This window comes from Hyla sarda, chromosome 2, assembly GCF_029499605.1.
Source record: "Hyla sarda isolate aHylSar1 chromosome 2, aHylSar1.hap1, whole genome shotgun sequence".
NCBI classification, from domain to species: Eukaryota; Metazoa; Chordata; class Amphibia; order Anura; family Hylidae; genus Hyla; species Hyla sarda.
The window spans coordinates 195,818,255-195,835,809 of NC_079190.1; the positions used below are offsets into that span (position 1 = coordinate 195,818,255).

The window sequence follows — 17,555 nt, forward strand, 5'->3', positions numbered from 1 at the left end:
CAGATCCCTCATATTACAGAGACCTGTAAATGCAGCACCAGATCCCGGCTCACAGTATGTAGCGTAGAGGCTGTGAGATTTTTAGTGTAAAGGTCCTGGCAGTGTGGAGCTCACGTTGTATACAATGGCTCCTGATCTACACTTTGCCAGGAACTGCAGGCTTTACACTACAAACTTACTTTAGCATGGGTCTGAGCTGGGAACTGGTGCTGCACTGGTATTTTTTTCTATTTTGAATTAATAATGTATTGGCACACATTTATAGTGCCAAGCCCTGTGGCGCTCTCATAGACAATACACAGAGCACATGGTGCCTCACTACTCCATTCAGCAGGGAGACTCCAGGGCCCCGTTTTTAAGGTCAATTGGGGCCCCAGTGGTCAAACTCTTGCAATCAGGAATATCTAATCTTTGTCATTACCGTACCTATTACTTGGTCACAGAATGAACACACAAATCAATTTACCATTTATGACAACCAATAAAAAGGCTTTAATTCCTCCTCTTTATATTCCGCACAGTACATTATGTAGTAATTCTGTCATTTGTTTTTATTTTATTTGTAAACAAAAAGAAAAAAAAATATTCAGCAGCCTTTGGTCAAACGAATTAATGAGTTCAACGGAGTCTTAAAGCGTATCCTCCTCCAATTGTGTAATCTTGTAATGCTTTTATTCTCCAGCCACAACCACAGCATCTGTTCATCACCGCAACCACACAAATTCCTGAGCTGGATCCAAAACAAAAACATTACGTATTCAACGTTGCAGGTGCCTGGATCCCTGAGCTGAATCCAACAGAACAGAACTTGTTCATCACTGTAGATCTCCTTATTCCTGAGGTGGACCTAGTACAACAGATTTTGTTCAGCGCTGCTATTTATACAGATATTCCTGAGACAGATTTCCAGAATCAGCCATCAGTTATACTTGCAGGAGTATATTGTGCATGGGTATCAAGACAATGGTTAAGTACCAGGCAGTCTCCTTTTATAAGTGCTTTGTTTCTAAGGTTTCTTTTCGTGGAGTCCAAGTATACAGGAAGAGGGAATAAGCAGGTACGTCATCAGTTATAATCTAGTCCGCTAAAGTTTAGGCATTCTTTTAGCTAAAAGGTTCTCTTTCCCCTCCAGGAATGCATATATTTTATATAGGGACATCAATTGTAACCTTGTATCACCAGTACCTGCCTCTACCCTCTTCATCAGACCTCACACAAATATGTAACAAATGCCATGTGTATGTGCTTGAAGAAAGGGCTTGTATGTTAAATTAAATAGAATAATATTATAAGTATCCGGCAGTTATAAGCCTCTTATACTCTTCTGACTAAACCAAATGTCACTTCATGGCTTATATAAAACCCGTAAAATTTCTAGCAGTCTGTAGGGCCTTCATCAGAAAGGTTAGAGAGCAGTAGGAGTTCCAGAAATCTGTGCTTGTTCCCCGGATGCATCCTCACTGCCAGGATCATCTGTAGAGGAAAAGACATGTTACTAATCAATTGCTATATCACATCTATATGTACAGCTCTAAGATGAAAATGGCATTTTGGTTCACTGCCCGTCCATCACAAGCCAACTTTCTTTTGCTTAAAGGGGTTATCTAGGATTAAAGAAACAGCTGGTATCTTCAAAAACAGCCCCACACCTGTCTTCAGGTTGTTTGTGGTATATTTGCTCAGTTCCAATGAAGTGAATGGAGCCAAATAGTAATACCAAACACAGCCTGAGGACAAGGAAGGTGCGGTGCTGTATTTGGAAAGAAATAAGTTTGATTTTTCTATTCCTGGATAACCCCTTTAAAATGGGCACAGTCACGATGAAAAATTACTTTTGATATGTAAAAGAAATCAAAAGTTTTAATCGAATGAGATCTGAGTGTTCAGATCCCGACCGCTCAGAAGAAGGGTCGGGAAAAGTGCGTGCTTAGCAGGTTTTTTTCCAGACTCTAACGTTATGAGACCATCTTGGACACGTGACAGTCTATGGTACAGTCTTGCTCATATAGACACAGAGCGGGGAGAGAATCAGGTGGATGCTTGTTCTAGCGATCTGTTAGCTATCATGTTAAAAACGTATCCTCCTTTATGAAGCCCCGGCTCTCCTCCACATCGGCGCATCACAACACCCACCCCCTCTATATAGCTCTATGGTAGAGCCTTTCTGCAATCTTCAACTCTCCCATAGAGCTATATAGAGGGGGCATGACAGCCCCCACTTCGTGCGGGGGTCATGAAGTGCCGGTGTGGAGGAGAGCCGGGGCTCCATACAGGATATTGTATATTGGGGATACGATTTTGTCCATGATACGACTTCTTTAACTATTAAATGTAAACATTTTTACGGTATATACCTGAAAACATTTTAATGTAAAGATTAATTTCTATTATGCAACACTGACAAACAAGATGTTTGTCCATGTTTCTCTAGTTTCTGGTTTTTTATTTTGCTGTACAGTTTAGTATAATAGTCTGTGCTATTATTTACAGACATGTTGCTTTGAATTAAAATTTACAATGTTTTCTAATAGGAAGCAGATTCTGCTGTATAGCATACAGCAGAATCTGTTTTCAGCATCTGGTTAACATATACATTGTTGTTTTTTCCTTTTCAAGAGTATAAAAACCATGTTCGTTAACCAAAAACGCAGAGTGAAAAAACAACTAAAGGAATGCAGTTATATGTATATGAATGTGTTGATGATGGTAAGATACAATAAACTCTCATGCACAGAACTATTGCCTCAGTACCACAAGACACAACACCCATTTATTTGGGGCAGAATGGTTAAAATTAATTGGAACAATAAATTTCCAGTACAATAAAACTCTAATGGTCTCATCTGCTTTTAGTTAGTGCGCACTAGAATCATAAATCTTGCTAGCAACTTTCAAAGGGGCTTTTTCTTTACAGGTAGGGGGCAGATTAACATCATCCCAAAGTAAACCATAAAGGTTTTATTCTATAATGACCAGCTGGGGACTTAGCAGGGGACCACCCCCTCTATGATGTCTGTATACCCTGATAATTCAGGACAGCAGTCCTTATTATCAGGACAGTCACAGAACATTGAGGCCATTTGAAGCACACTAAAATACAGAACCACATATAAGGACAAGCTTAATTATCTGAATATATAACTGTGCTTCTCTTCTACTTTTCTTTACTAGAGTAAGAAAAAAAAAGGAGGAAAAAAAAGGGAACGCGTCCCTAGTGAAGCACAGTAAAACATTAGTGTAGGAGAAAAAGGTGTGAATCTCACTCACCATGTAGTGTTGCGCAAAGAGCACAACACCTTTATTGGCATGTAGAGTGGGTCTTTGGGTCCTGCGGCTCACAATCCCTCCGAACACTCCCTGGAGTCATCGGTAGTATCAAATGCAAATAGGTGAAAAAAGGGGATTTTCTCTGCAGGGCTCGACCAAAGAGGCCAGGCTCTTAAAGGGTTTAATCGGGTAGCGTTTATTATGAGCACATCAACGCGTTTCTGGCCTGGAGTGGGCCCTTCATCAGGACAAGGTGCTCACTGCACCCCTTATTACAATGCGTGAGAGGTGTAGTTTCCAAAATGGGGTTACATGTGGGGGGTCCACTGTTCTGGCACTATGGGGGCTTTGTAAACCCACATGGCCTTCAATTTCTGATACCTTCTCACTCCAAGAGCCCAATAGCACTCCTTCTCTTCTGAGCATTGTAGTGCACCCGCAGAGCACTTTACATCCACATATGAGGTATGTTCTTACTCAGAAGAGATGGGGCTACAAATTGTGGGGGGGATTTTTTCCTATTCTCCCTTGTGAAAATGAAAAATGTAGGGTAACACCAGCATTTTAGTGAAATTTTTTTTTCTTTAATTTTCACATCCAACTTTAACGAGCCTGTGGGGTGTTCAGGCTCACTATACCCCTTGTTACATTCCGTGATGGGTATTTATGGTTTTGTGTTTATGTCAGAACCGCTGTGAAATCAGCCACCCCTGTGGAAATCACCAATTTAGACCTCAAATGTACATAGTGCGCTCTCAATCCTGAGCCTTGTTGTGCGCCCGCAGAGCATTTTACGTCCACATATGGGGTATTTCCCCAAATTTTGGGGGTCTTTTTCTCCTTTTACCGCTTGTGAAAATTAAAAGTATGGTGCAACACCAGCATGTTAGTCTAAAACATATTTTTTTTTTACACTAACATGCTGGTGTAGACCCCAAGTTTAACTTTTCATGAGGGATAAAAGGAGAAAAAGCCCCCCAAAATACTCCATATGTGGCCTTGAAATACGACAGGGCTCCAAAAGAGAGAGGGCGCCATGCGCATTTGAAGCCTAAATTGGGGATTTGCATCTGCCACAAAAATACCCTAAGGCAGTGTTTCCCAAACAGGATGCCTCCAGCTGCAGCAAAACTCCCAGCATACCTTGACAGTCAGTGGCTGTCCAGCAATACTGGGAGTTGTTGTTTTTTCAACAGCTGGAGGCTCTGTTTTGGAAACAGTGTCCAAGACTTTTTTTTATTTTTATTGGGGGGGGGGACTGTGTAGTGTTTTACTTTTTATTTTGTGTAGTTTAGTGTAGTGTTCTTAGGGTACATTCGGACTGGCGGGGGTTTACAGTGAGTTTCTGGCTGGGAGTTTGAGCTGCAGCGGAAAATTTGCCGCATCTCAAACCTGCAGCAGAAAACTCGCTGTAAACCCGCCCGTGTGAATGTACCCTGTACCCCAAAACTTCAACTTCCAGCATGCACTGACAGACCATACATGCTGGGAGTTGTAGTTATGCAACAGCTGGAAGCACATTGGTTGCGAAACACAGAGTTTGTTACTTAAGTCAGTGTTTCCCAACCAGTGTGCCTCCAGCTGTTGCAAAACTAGAACTCCCAGCATGTACAGTCTCTCAGTGCATGCTGGGAGTTGTATTTTTGCAACAGCTGGAGGCACACTGGTTGCAAAACACTGAGTTTGGACACAAACTCTGTTTCACAACCAATGTGTCTCCAAAACTGCAACAATCAGCATGCAATGACAGTCGAAAGGCATGCTGAGAGTTGTAGTTTTGCAACAGCTGGAGGCACACTGCTCCAACTCCCAACATGCCCTTTGGTAGTCTGTGCAAGCTGGGAGTTGTAGTTATGCAACAGCTGGATGCACACTTTTTCATAGAAAAAATGTGCCCCCAGCTTTTGCATAACTACAACCCTCAGCATGCACAGACTACCAAAGGGCATTCTGGGAGTTGTAGTTGGAACTCCAGCTGTTGCAAAACTACAACTCCCAGCATGCCCTTTGGCTGTGCATGCTGAGAGTTGTTGTGGCCTCACCTCCTGCTGTATCCTGCCGCCGGGACCACCGCCGCTGCTGCCACCGCTCCTGTCAGCGCCGCCGCACCGGAGAGGACCCCCGCCGGATCAAGGAGAGGTAAGAGACCCCCGCCGGCCCTGATCACCGCACCGATCACCACCCAGCAGGGTCATGATTGGTCAGACGTTCCGACAGATCAATCACGTGATCGTGAGGTGGTGGCACCCGTGCCACCTCACTCTTGCTGGATAAGGGTGAATGGGTGTGTCTTGGACAGCCCCATTCACCCTTTTTTTTCCAGGTCACCAGAGACACGATTGACCCGGAATCGTCGCAAATCGCTGGTCTGAATTGACCGACGATTTGCGGCGATCGCACACATGGGGGGTCCCCCTGAGGTTTGCACGGGGTGCCTGCTTATAGATATCAGCAGTTACCCCGGTACGGTCTCCTCCCGGCGTGCGGGGGCCGAAAATTCCCACAGGCGTACAGGTACGCTATGTGTCCTTAAGTACCAGGACGTCAGGGCCTACCTGTACGCCATATGTCCATAAGGGGTTAAAAGGGTAATCCGGTGGAAAATTTTTATTAATATTGTTTTTGTTTTTTTTAAATCAACTGGTGCCAGAAAGTTAAAAAGATTTGTAAATTTCTTCTATTAAAAAATCTTATTCCTTCCAGTACTTATTAGCTGCTGAATACTATAGAGAAAATTATTTTCTTTTTGGAACACAGTGCTTACATCTCTGTCCATTTTAGGAACTGTCCAGAGCAGCATATGTTTGCTATGGGGATTTTCTCCCACTCTGGACAGTTCTCAAAATGGACAGAGATGTCAGCAGAGAGCACTGTGCTCGGGATGTCCGCCGAGAGCACTGTGTTCCAAAAAGAAAATAATTTCCTCTGTAGTATTCAGCAGCTAATACGTACTTGAAGGATTAAGAATTTTTTATAGAAATAATTTACAAATCTGTGTTTATCTTTCTGACACCAGTTGATTTAAAAAACAAACAAACCAAAAAAACACATTTCTATCGGAGTACCCCTTTAATCTCCTCCTTTTATTTCCTATATTTTATCTTATTTTATCACAGCTTCGAATCTGCAACTTCACATCTGGTGCATCAAATGTGGGCTCATTCACAGGGGCCGATCCATATCGTATTTTACGCTGCGGGTACGCTGACAATGGACCCTAAGGTGTGCTTGCTCGGAGCGGCAATCAGCCGCTATGAGCGGACACACTGCTGTGATGTGTGAGTCCCCGCACGCATGCGCAGTGTACTCTCACCCATCACGGCCGCTCCCCCTGCTCCCTAAGCTAGGTCGAGAGCAGTCACAATATGTGCAAGTATACTGCGCATGCACGTGGCAACTCTCAAATCCCAGTGTGTCTGCTTATTGCGGCGGATTGCCGCTCCGAGCAGGTACATCTGAGTCACACTGTAGGGGTCCATCGTCAGTGGATCCACAGCGTAAAATATGCTGTTGATCCACCTGTGTAAACAAGCCCTAAAGAAGTATTTTGAAGAAAATTATTAACTCCCTTAACAATTTGTGTAACTCCCATTGACAATAATGTGAGATAAATAGTATAGCTCAGAGGGATACGCTGTTTACGTAAATTTCTAGAGCTCCCGGGGTTTGGCCAATGTGCAGTGTAGAAATAGCGAAGCACCGGGAGCTCCGCTACTTACATAACTGGAAGTTATTGTTAACAACGTAGCTTGCAGGCTTACACTGTTTGTGCAACACCCATTAATATCACTAAGCGCCTAGCCATCTTTACTGGCCACATAGAGATGGCTAGGTAACCATCTTTTTGACTTGTGGGCATACTCCTAAAACTGCTTTAGGAACATGCAGAAAATTCTAGCGACAGGCAGTGTGGACAACGTTATCTTCTCTTTACTTGTATCATTGATTTCTAGGTTTAGTCTTCCTTTAATAATTGATTTCATTAGAAGAGAGTGTACAGTGTCGCTTAGATATTTGTTACTGGTATATTACTGTTCAAGACAAAGGACTTTAAGGTTAGAAGAGGTACTCCGCTACATTAAAAGGCAAAAGGACACATACAATTATTAGTTCATATAAAAGGTGTTACTATACAGGGGAACGTACTACATATTCCCATTATTGCTTATATCCATACTCACACTTTCTGTCATTACTGCCGGCGACTTACTAGAACCTCAAAGATCAGAAAATGTCACTGTGCACATATGCTACGGACAGTGGAAGAGTCTCCTTCTCCATATTGAACTTAATATAAGTCTTTGTGACATCAGCTAATCTGAAGGACAAAGTGATATTGTACAGTAGTTCTAGAATCTCGTTTATCAGGTATAACAGGCATTTGTAATGTTAATGTACTTTAACAAAGTATTAACTAATCTGACTGTACACATGTAGCAGTAATGTCTAAAGAGAGTTGTTTTGGTGGGCTACATATATTCTTAACCTCTTAAAGGGTACTTCTCATCAAATAAACTTTTGATATATTTTAGATTAAAGGAGTAGTCCAGTGGTGACTCAGTGGTGAGCAACTTATCCCCTATCCTAAGGATAGGGGATAAGTTGCAGATCGCGGGGGGTCCGACCGCTGGGGCCCCCTGCGATCTCCTGTACGGAGTCCCGACAGCCCGCGGGAAGGGGGCGTGTCGACCTCCGCACGAGGCGGCGGCCGACACGCCCCCTCAATACAACTCTATGGCAGAGCCGAAGCGCTGCCTTCGGCAATCTCCGGCTCTGCCACTGAGATGTATTGAGGGGGCATGTCGGCCGCCGCTTCATGCGGGGGTCGACACCCGCTATCTGGGCCGAGAGCCGGGGCCCCGTACAGAGAGATCGCAAGGGGCCCCAGTGGTCGGACCCCCCGCGATCTCAAACTTATCCCCTATCCTTAGGATAGGGGATAAGTTTTTCACCACTGGACTACCCCTTTAACATGCAATTGTAAAGTTATTCTGCATACATTAATCTATAATATATCAAAAGTTTTTTTGATGAGAGGTACCCTTTAAGGACAAAAGGATTTTTCATTTTTGCACTTTTGTTTTTTCCTCCTTGCCTCCTTTAAATAACCATAACGCTTTCAATTTTACTTCAATTGTACTTTGTAATGTCACCAATCATTTCACCACAAAATTTACAGCGAAAGTAAAAAAAAAAAAAAAAAAAAAAAAAAAAAAAAATTATATATATACATATATATATATATATATATATATATATATTTGTGGGGCAAAATTGGAAAAAAAAAAGCCTTTTTGTAACATTTGGGGGGCTTTTCCACGCAGTGCACTTTTCGGTGAAAATAACACATTACAGTGGTCCCTCAACATACGATGGTAATTTGTTCCAAACGACCCATCATTTGTCGAATCCATCGTATGTTGAGGGATCCGTGCAATGTAAAGTATAGGAAGCTGTACTCCCCTGTCCCCGTGTTTTCTTTGCGATCCTCCGGCTTCTTCCGCATCTTCTGCAGGGTCCGGGCCTCGCTTTCTGGTGACGTTATTACGCTGCTGCGCCGGCGAGGCGTGCGTAGTGACGTATTAACAATGCCGGAAAGCGAGGCCCGGACCCTGGAGAAGATGCGCAAGACACCAGAGGATCGCGAAGTGGACCCGGAGCATCGGGAATAGGTAAGTGAACCTGCCAGGGAGGCTTAAACTGCTATCCGACAGCAGCTTAAGCATTTTGCGCTGTCGGATAGGAGTTAATGCGATCGCCCCGACATATTAAAGCATCGTATGTCGATGCTGACATCGACATGCGATGGCCTCTGAGAGGCCATCGTATGTCGATTTTATCATATGTCGGGGCCATCGTAGGTCGGGGGGTTACTGTATTATGTTGGTCCAAAGTGGAGTGATTTTAATATGGAAGGGGTAAATGTTTGTTTCTACACAGTGCACTTTTCAGTGAAAATAACACATTATCTTTATTATGTTGGTCCAAGGTGATTTTATTATGGAAGGGGTAAATGTATGTTTTTTTTAAACCTTTGTTAAACTTTTTTTTTTTCTACACTTTATTAGTCCCCTTAGGAGACTTTGAGGAGGAATCATTAGATTCCTCATGGAGATCAAAGCAGTTCTATTGATCCACACCCCTACACCACCAGGTCAGCTTTGACAGCGGCGATCTAAAGGGTTAATAGCTGCAGCGATTGCCACATGCTGGCTTATTAGCGGTGGTACCCCGCTACTGAAATCAGCTGGGGGTTGCCGGATATGGAGTAAGCTCAAGTCAGGAGCCCGCTCCATACACCCTGAGCAGCACCATGATGGACTAGATCTGTCAAGGGTCGCTAAGGGGGTTAAAGAAACATTTTTGAGGAAAAAGATAACCTATACATCTTATCCTAGGGGTCCCACTGCTGGGGACCCCCACGATCTCCTCAGGCATCGCCTGGCACAGAATGCAAGGTGCTGCACCGAGATCGCAGGGGTCCCCAGCGGCAGGACACCTGTGATCTAGGGATCGACCGATATCGTTTTTTTAGGGCCGATACCGATAACTTATACCGATATTCCGGTATAAGTTATCAGCTATTTAACCCCCTGCGACACCGTTGCAGATCATTGATTTAAAGCGGGCGCTTTAAATCAATGATCTGCAGTGGCTTTTGCGGGGCCATAGGCCGCCGCCGCCACCCGCTTCTCTCCCCCTACCTGTCCGGGTGGTCCGGGCCATCCATCCATCGTTCCTGTAGTGTCCGGGGGCGTTCCGGGTGGAGGATGAACTGGTCCGGGCTGTCCTTCTTCTCCGGCGGTCATCTTCTCCACTCCGGGCAGGCTCCGGCCTAGTACGCTGCATAGACGCCGCTGCACAGTGATGCCCGTGCGCAGCGACGCACCTGACGTCACGGTGTAGCGACGTCTATGCAGTGTACTAGGCCGGAGCCTGCCCGGAGTGGAGAAGATGACCGCAGGAGAAGAAGGACAGCCCGGACCGGTTCACCCTCCACCCGGAACGCCCCCGGACACTACAGGAAGGAAGGATGGATGGCCCGGACCACCCCCATTACGGGTAAGTTTAATTTTTTTATTGACTCGGAAGGTGGGGGAGGGGCCCGACCGGTATAGCGGTATGGGCAAAAATCCATACCGGTATACCGCCCAGCATCACGGTGGGGGGTGCGACACGGTGCGGTGGGTTGGGGGTGCGGCGGGTCAGGGGGGTGGCGGTCGCGGTGCGGTGGGGGCGGTGCGGGGCATTATCGGCAAGATAATTGCCGATACCGATAATAACCAAAATCGTGATTATCGGCCATACCTATAATCGGTCGATCCCTACTGTGATCATACATCTTATTCCCTAACCTTTGGATAGGGGATAAGATGTATAAATGTGTTTTCAGTGGGGGTCTAAAAGGTGGTCAGGTCACACACATTAGATAAAAGTAGGTTAATAGTTGAAGAGCTGTTAACCCAACCATCATGCAAAGAGCGATTGTATTGCACATACAGCCATATACTGGCTGTTATAGTTGTTCAAACTGACTGTACATGATATGGGGAAAAGGATAAATGATCTTTCTGGAAGTATTTTGGGCAGCATTAACATTAGACCACTATGGGGGAGATTTATCAAAAACTGTGGAAAGGAAAAGTTGCTGAGTTGCCCATAGCAACCAATCAGATCTCTCCTTTCATTTTACAGAGGCCTTTTCAAAAATGAAAGCAGCGATCTGATTGGTTGCTATGGGCAACTCAGCAACTTTTCCTCTGGACAGGATTTGATATATCTCCCCCTATATGTTCGCTCTAAGCAGTGAAAGCTAGCCCATCAGCATTTTTCCCAGAAAACCTCTTGGGTGTAATATTTCTTCTGGATTCTTATAGTTATTGCTACAGAATTAAGATCCTTCTAATTACACTGTCACTCCAATGAGGTGCTGCCGCAGTGGAGAAATAAGCTAAGGTGTAAAAACCTGACAAGCCTATAGCACAGATCAATTCCCAAACATATAATGAAAGTTGTAACGCTGTGCCAGACACTTAATAGCAGGCTTTAGAAATGTTTGTTTAACCCCTGCTTATGTTTCTATTCTACTTCAACAAAGAAATTATTGATTACAACTCTTGAGAGCAGACAGTTCAAAATATACATATATTAGTATGATGAGTGGGTCAAGGAAAAATGGAAAACTATATGGTGCGCCTGGTGTTTTTGCTATATTTTTTACATTTTCCTATGTCCTCAAATAATGAAGGAAAAAAAGACTAGGAGGGAGATTTATCAAAACCTGTTTTGCTTCTTTCATTTTTAACAAGGCCTCTGCAAAATGAAATAAGCAATCTGATTGGTTGCTATGGGCAACTCAGCAACCTTTCCTCTGGACAGGTTTTGATAAATCTCCCCCTTGGTGTCCAGCAGCTTAGTCTTTATAGTCCCTTTAAGAGGTGCTGCCTGACAGATGTTTTGACACTTGTGACACCTTCAGATTTCTTGCATCAACTTCTGATTTTGGCTTCATGTTGGCTAATTTTGATAATGAACCCCTTAATGATGCAGTGTGTGATTGTCCCTGATTGGCTGAGGCGCATACACACCGCTCTCATCTATATTCATTGCTTATATAACCATGTGACCCGCTCAGCTTTCTCAAGACAGCATACCCATCACAGAGCTCTAACTACCTTCCTGCTATGACACGTATACACATTATATAGAGGAAAAGGGTTAAGTCTTCAATCTTTATTAGGTGTTTCAATATAATGCAATTTTATCTGTGCTATGATGCCGCTATATGACGTTTTGGCTTACAACAGTAAAGAATGTAACATTTTGCAATATAGTACCAGTCATGAAAAAAAACTACAGTATCTATGTAATGGAATGTATAAATAAAACAAATTAGAGCAATTGTCAAGAAGACTGCACTGTGCCCAGAAATGCACTCACCTAGCAATGCAGTGGTCTCCCCTGCGTCTTCCTTGGCACTGTTACATTGTTGTAAGGTGTCTCCTGTTGAAGAAGTAGGCAGGTTGTTTATTTCACTTCTATTGTCCTCTTGGGCAAAACTTAGAGTCCCAACAGAAAGGCTGCTGCCGGCAATGGATTCAGGCACAGGGATTTCATGTGTTTCTTCAGGCTCCACCTTTAAGATATTTACAGTTATTACAAAAATAACCTTTACATGTATTACTTATAACCACTCACTGATGGCATGCTATATGGTGGCATTGGTATGCCAACTGTGGTGGGGGTATTTACAGGTCAAGCTTCACCTTATTGCAAATCAGCGCATGTCACGTTGAGAAAATCCAGAGCATGCCACTTTGTATCAGATTATACACATTACATACTTTGCATTGCTTGGTATCATACCTACTGCTCACATTATCCCATAAAATGCAGTTTATTTTATAATATTACATTACGTCTTGTTAATACAGCTAGTAAGTTCTATCTTGCACTAACATTAACCATATTATTTCTCAACAAGTATTCTGATTTTATCAGAATTGTCTGTGATACCAATAAAAAAATGATACATATGAGATGTAGAGTAGAAAAAAATACAACCATTTTTTTTTTACTCCAAACTACTGCTGCAAAAAATGTAAAAATGGCTTAAAAAGGGTAGATTTCTCTGTTTTCATATGATACCACCCAGAAATTCAGATTCCAAGTGCTGAATGGCACCATATTTTTCATACAGTTGTGTACATGGATGTACTACCTAGAACCAGCAGGATACAGCATTTACTCATACTGTATTAATAAAGGATACAGGTCATTTCAGGTAACTTTTTGGGATAAGCTATTGTGTGTACATGACGAGATGCAATATTTCTGGCCATTCTTGTATATATTTTTTTAACCAGATAATTGAGTTCCAGGATCTAATATTCAGATTTTTCTGAGCTAGTGGGTGGAGCCTAGCATCTCTGATGCAGAAGAGCGATACTGATTCCCTAAATCTCTATAGCACATATTTTGATGTAGCAGCAGCATGAAGAACATTATAGAACTGTTCTGAGCATTGTAAACTGTGAATCATCCACTGAAGTGAAATCTAATACTCACTAAAGTTCTGTCCAGCCATTCCTCCTATTCTCTGTTTTTCCTTTCCTCTCTCTAGACTTGTATGGCCAAAATGTAACCTGATCCCTCAGTCAGCTATTCTATTGTCCTCTTGGGCAAAACTTAGAGTTCCATCAGAAAGGCTGCTGCCGGCAATGGATTCAGGCACAGGGATTTCATGTGTTTCTTTGTTTTTTTTTTTCCAACCAACAGAACACAGGGAAATTCTATTAGTAATCTCCTAAACACAGAACGAGAACTACAAAAAGCCAATGTATACAGATGCACAAAAGCTCTGCGTCATCAGTTTCTTCGTGGACTTGTACAGAACAGTAAGTTACAGAGATCATCTAAAAATATTTCAGACATTATGTTACAGTTCATCTCCTCTCTCAAGATGGATCGAGGTGTCAGAGTGAATAATGAGATTAGGATATAAGACATTACCAAGCTTTATACTTGCTTGTACTACTGATTTATGCAAAGTATGCCGAAACAGTCATTATTTAACCTTTAGTTCACTGTCTAGCAGAAAGAAGAAGAGCAGAGAAAATAAATCACCTTTTTGGCTGTTTTGCTCCGGGGAATGTAGTGTGTGTGGTGGTGGGGATAGGTCGGGGGGCTCAGTTGGTGGTTCAGATGAACACTGAACAGATGTTACTCAGATTTTGGGAAGGTGGAATGAGTTTCCTAAGCAATAATTGTCTCATTTAATCTCTTCATGAAATTCGACTTCAAACAAGTTCTTGAGTTATAGCCATTAATTGAATTCAGCCGGGCAGATGGCAGAAAGTTTCACCTTGAGGCAAGTTTATTAGGAAGTTCTTTACGAACAGGACTTATTTTTATGCTCTCACATGCTCTACTGCACCATGTGTTCCAACCAGCAGAACACAGGGAAATTCTATTAGTAATCTCCTAAACACAGAACGAGAACTACAAAAAGCCAATGTATACAGATGCACAAAAAGCTCTGCGTAATCACTTTCTCCGTGGACTTGTACAGAACAGTAAGTTACAGAGATCATCTAAAAATATTTCAGACATTATGTTACAGAGATAAAAATAGATCTAAGTACATAGTAAAATGCAGATCTTAAAAGTGATAGAAGTAAATAATAAATAACTGAGACGGTGAAACATTACGTACTGGCAGCTTACAGTCCTCTAAATATTTAAATACAATGGGACTTTGTGCTCTTTATGTAACTCCAGTACACACAGTTCATAATACGCCCTAGCTAATTTACTACCCATATCTGACAGAGTGGAACACTGCCGCCTCAGGACAATATTTCTACATTTAAAAACAGAACACTGTTATAAAAGTGTTCCCTAAAATAGTGTCACTCATGTATTGCAACTAACCCCATTCAAGTACAAAGCACAGACCAAGAATGCTGCTATTTCTGGAATTAAAAGCAGACTCTTTTCTAAATCTTGTGTATCCCACTATAACCACAAATATGACTTTATTTTACAAAGGTCACTAAAATGCCTTAGGCCAGGTTGTCAGCTTTTTACAAGATCTTAGTCTAAGTGCTGCATGGGTGTCCTAATATACCAAACCCCAAGGCCGAAGCCTGGGGTGAAAAACCCCTTATTATTCAACCCTTAAAAAATTACCTTTATTGGTGTATCACTAAAACTTCCCACTTAGTGCATTAAAATAGCAACTGACAGGTAAGAGATCAGTTAGCAGGGAATAGCTCCCTTTTCCTAGTGCTGTGCTGCAGACACCCGCACTTATAACTGTCAGAGTGCGATTAAAATAATATAGATTGCCCACCCCTACATGTTTCGCTGCCATGACGTCACGACCCCCGCCGCTTGCTCCAAGCGTTCAGAACAAAAGGTTTTGAAAGCTGGGGCAGCGGAGTACCCCTTTAGGTAACAGCAAGATGGGTGTTTTCACTCTATTCACATTTAAATAAATATTCTGTGTTGTAGCAATATTGCTGTAGGCTTAGAAGATGCAAAATAAGGCATACATATGCCTTGGCTGGCTCAATTAATGTAATACTTAAGTTCTTGATGTCTTGGATTCCTCATATGGGATTCATCAATGTAAGTGATGCTGAGTACGCTACTAAGACTGCAGTAACCACTACATGCATTTGCTGCCAGCCATTACGAATTATGTCACAAGCAAGCATGATGTGTTCCAACCTCATTTTACATGTTATTTACATTGAGAGGTTACAAACATATTCTGAAAACATGCTACTGTGCACAAGCACAAGATAGCACCTCAGATTTTTAGTATTCAAATATAAACAGCAAGCAGAGATCCTGAAAACTGTGAGGAACTGCTTTAGTGTTTGGTAAAGCTATGGCCCCCATTCAGCATATGCAGGGATAAACAGAGAAAAGAAATTAAAAAACAATGTTGTTTTTCTTCCTGCCATACAGAGTGGCTCTGACCTACCCAGAATCCCAGAGCTTTAATAACATCCAGTTTACACATGGGACACGTCCTGTGATCCAGTAACCATGGGTCTATACACAGTCGATGGAAGATATGTCTACATGGAGAAGCGGAAAAAATAAATTGTCAGTAACGTCTCGAAATAAACATCAACAAAATGTGATGTATGCAACAACATTTTTCATATAAAAAAAAAAAAAGTTCTTATTTTTTTTATCCTAAATATTTGCATAAAAGTATTTATACAATACATGAATAAAGAGGTATTCCGGGGATGTAAATAAATTGTTTAATAAGTCCTTCTGGGGGAATGTAGTCACAATCAGAAACAGGCTCTTTCTTTCTTTTAATAAATTGTATTGCACACTTTTCCCATGGGAATTATTATTTTTATTATTAATCATTGTTTACACCCAGAATAATCCTTTAAAGGGGTACTCCCGTGGAAAACTTTTTTTTAAATCAACTGGTGCCAGAAAGTTAAACAGATTTATAAATTACTTTTAGGAACTGTCCAGAGTAGGAGAAAATCCCCATAGCAAACATATGCTGCTCTGGACAGTTCCTAAAATGGACAGCAGAGGTCAGCAGAGAGCACTGTGTTCGTGAAATCAGAGAAATCTAAAAAGATAAGCATTTCCTCTGTAGTATATAGCCCCTAAAAAGTAGTGGAAGGATTAAGATTTTTTTTATAGAAGTAATTTACAAATCTGTTTAACTTTCTACCACCAGTTGATTTAAAAAAAAAAAAAATGTTTTCCATGGGAGTACCCCTTTAACACCATGGCAACATCATTCCTAAAACCTAAAATATTACGATTATGACTGTCCATGCAATACTAATGTTGACCACAGGCCCTGCTAGGTTCTGATGTATCAGTTCTTTAGTGCATTTATTCCAATTTTCCATTTTCATCTTCTGAATGGTTATTGGTATCGTCGCTTTTTCAGCCTCTGAATATTTAATAACTCTGCATGTAATGTGGAAATTAGAATGGAACACAAAATGAAAAATATAGGACATACTTGCATGGAAGAATGCGAACAACATCTTTGGGTTTGTAGCTCTCTATGCATACCGCACAGTTTTCTGCTTCAATGTCGATACCCTGAATTGACAAAAAAAAAAAAAACATAAGTGATGCAATTCAATAACAACATGCAGTGACCGCAAGAATCTAATAAGTGAGTCACATCCTGCGGAGATTACACGGCAAATAGTTCTAAGGACAAGCCCCGGATGACGGCAGCAGTGTTGGAAACATAACAGGCTGACTTGTCCAGACTAAGTCTGTTCTAACAGAACTAGTCCATGACAAGCACACACAGCACTGCCGTAGTTTGCCTAATGATTCAATCCAGTTCCTCCCAATCGCTCTGTAAATGTTATGGGCTTTGTGGATTCTATCTTTCTCAGCATCATATTTAACAAGCAAATAATAAGTGATCAAAATAAGACTGAGCAAAGATACAATGTGGTATGATGTTACAGATAAGTGTAAGCAACACCTCTCAATGCGACTGAGAGGTTCTACAGTGTAGGTGTTCTATTTGGTACCGATCCCACATAAGAAGGAGGCTAAGGTTTAGGTAGAATTGAAAATACGTTCTGAACATTGTATGGCACTGATGGGTGTTGGCATCATAGGAATATTGCTAAAAGCAGCAGATGTCAGTTTATGGCTGTATCTCTCTCTATATATAATCTGTATAATCCATTAATCCAGCATTTGTTATTCTAGAAATCCATCTAGTCCAACATCAACCTAGAAATGCCTGACAGTCTGGATTCTCA

At 42.0% G+C, this 17,555-nt stretch overlaps 1 protein-coding gene across 2 annotated transcripts in view; it reads right to left on the bottom strand.

Moving 5' to 3' along the window:
- Positions 1–467: 467 nt before the first annotated feature.
- Positions 468–17,555, bottom strand: part of RNF149 (ring finger protein 149) — a 61,727-nt gene continuing 44,639 nt past the window's right edge. The window contains exons 4-8 of one of the 2 annotated variants that reach the window (XR_008888615.1): positions 16,787–16,869; positions 15,761–15,857; positions 12,208–12,403; positions 7,449–7,585; positions 468–1,473 (exon numbers count right to left, since the gene is read on the bottom strand). Coding sequence is in view for 1 of the 2 variants with exons in the window: in XM_056556089.1 (XP_056412064.1) it covers positions 1,406–1,473; positions 12,208–12,403; positions 15,761–15,857; positions 16,787–16,869 (444 nt within the window). In the remaining variant the exon portion in view is untranslated. The remainder of the gene's footprint in view (positions 1,474–7,448; positions 7,586–12,207; positions 12,404–15,760; positions 15,858–16,786; positions 16,870–17,555) is intronic. The other variant, XM_056556089.1, reaches the window with a different exon arrangement.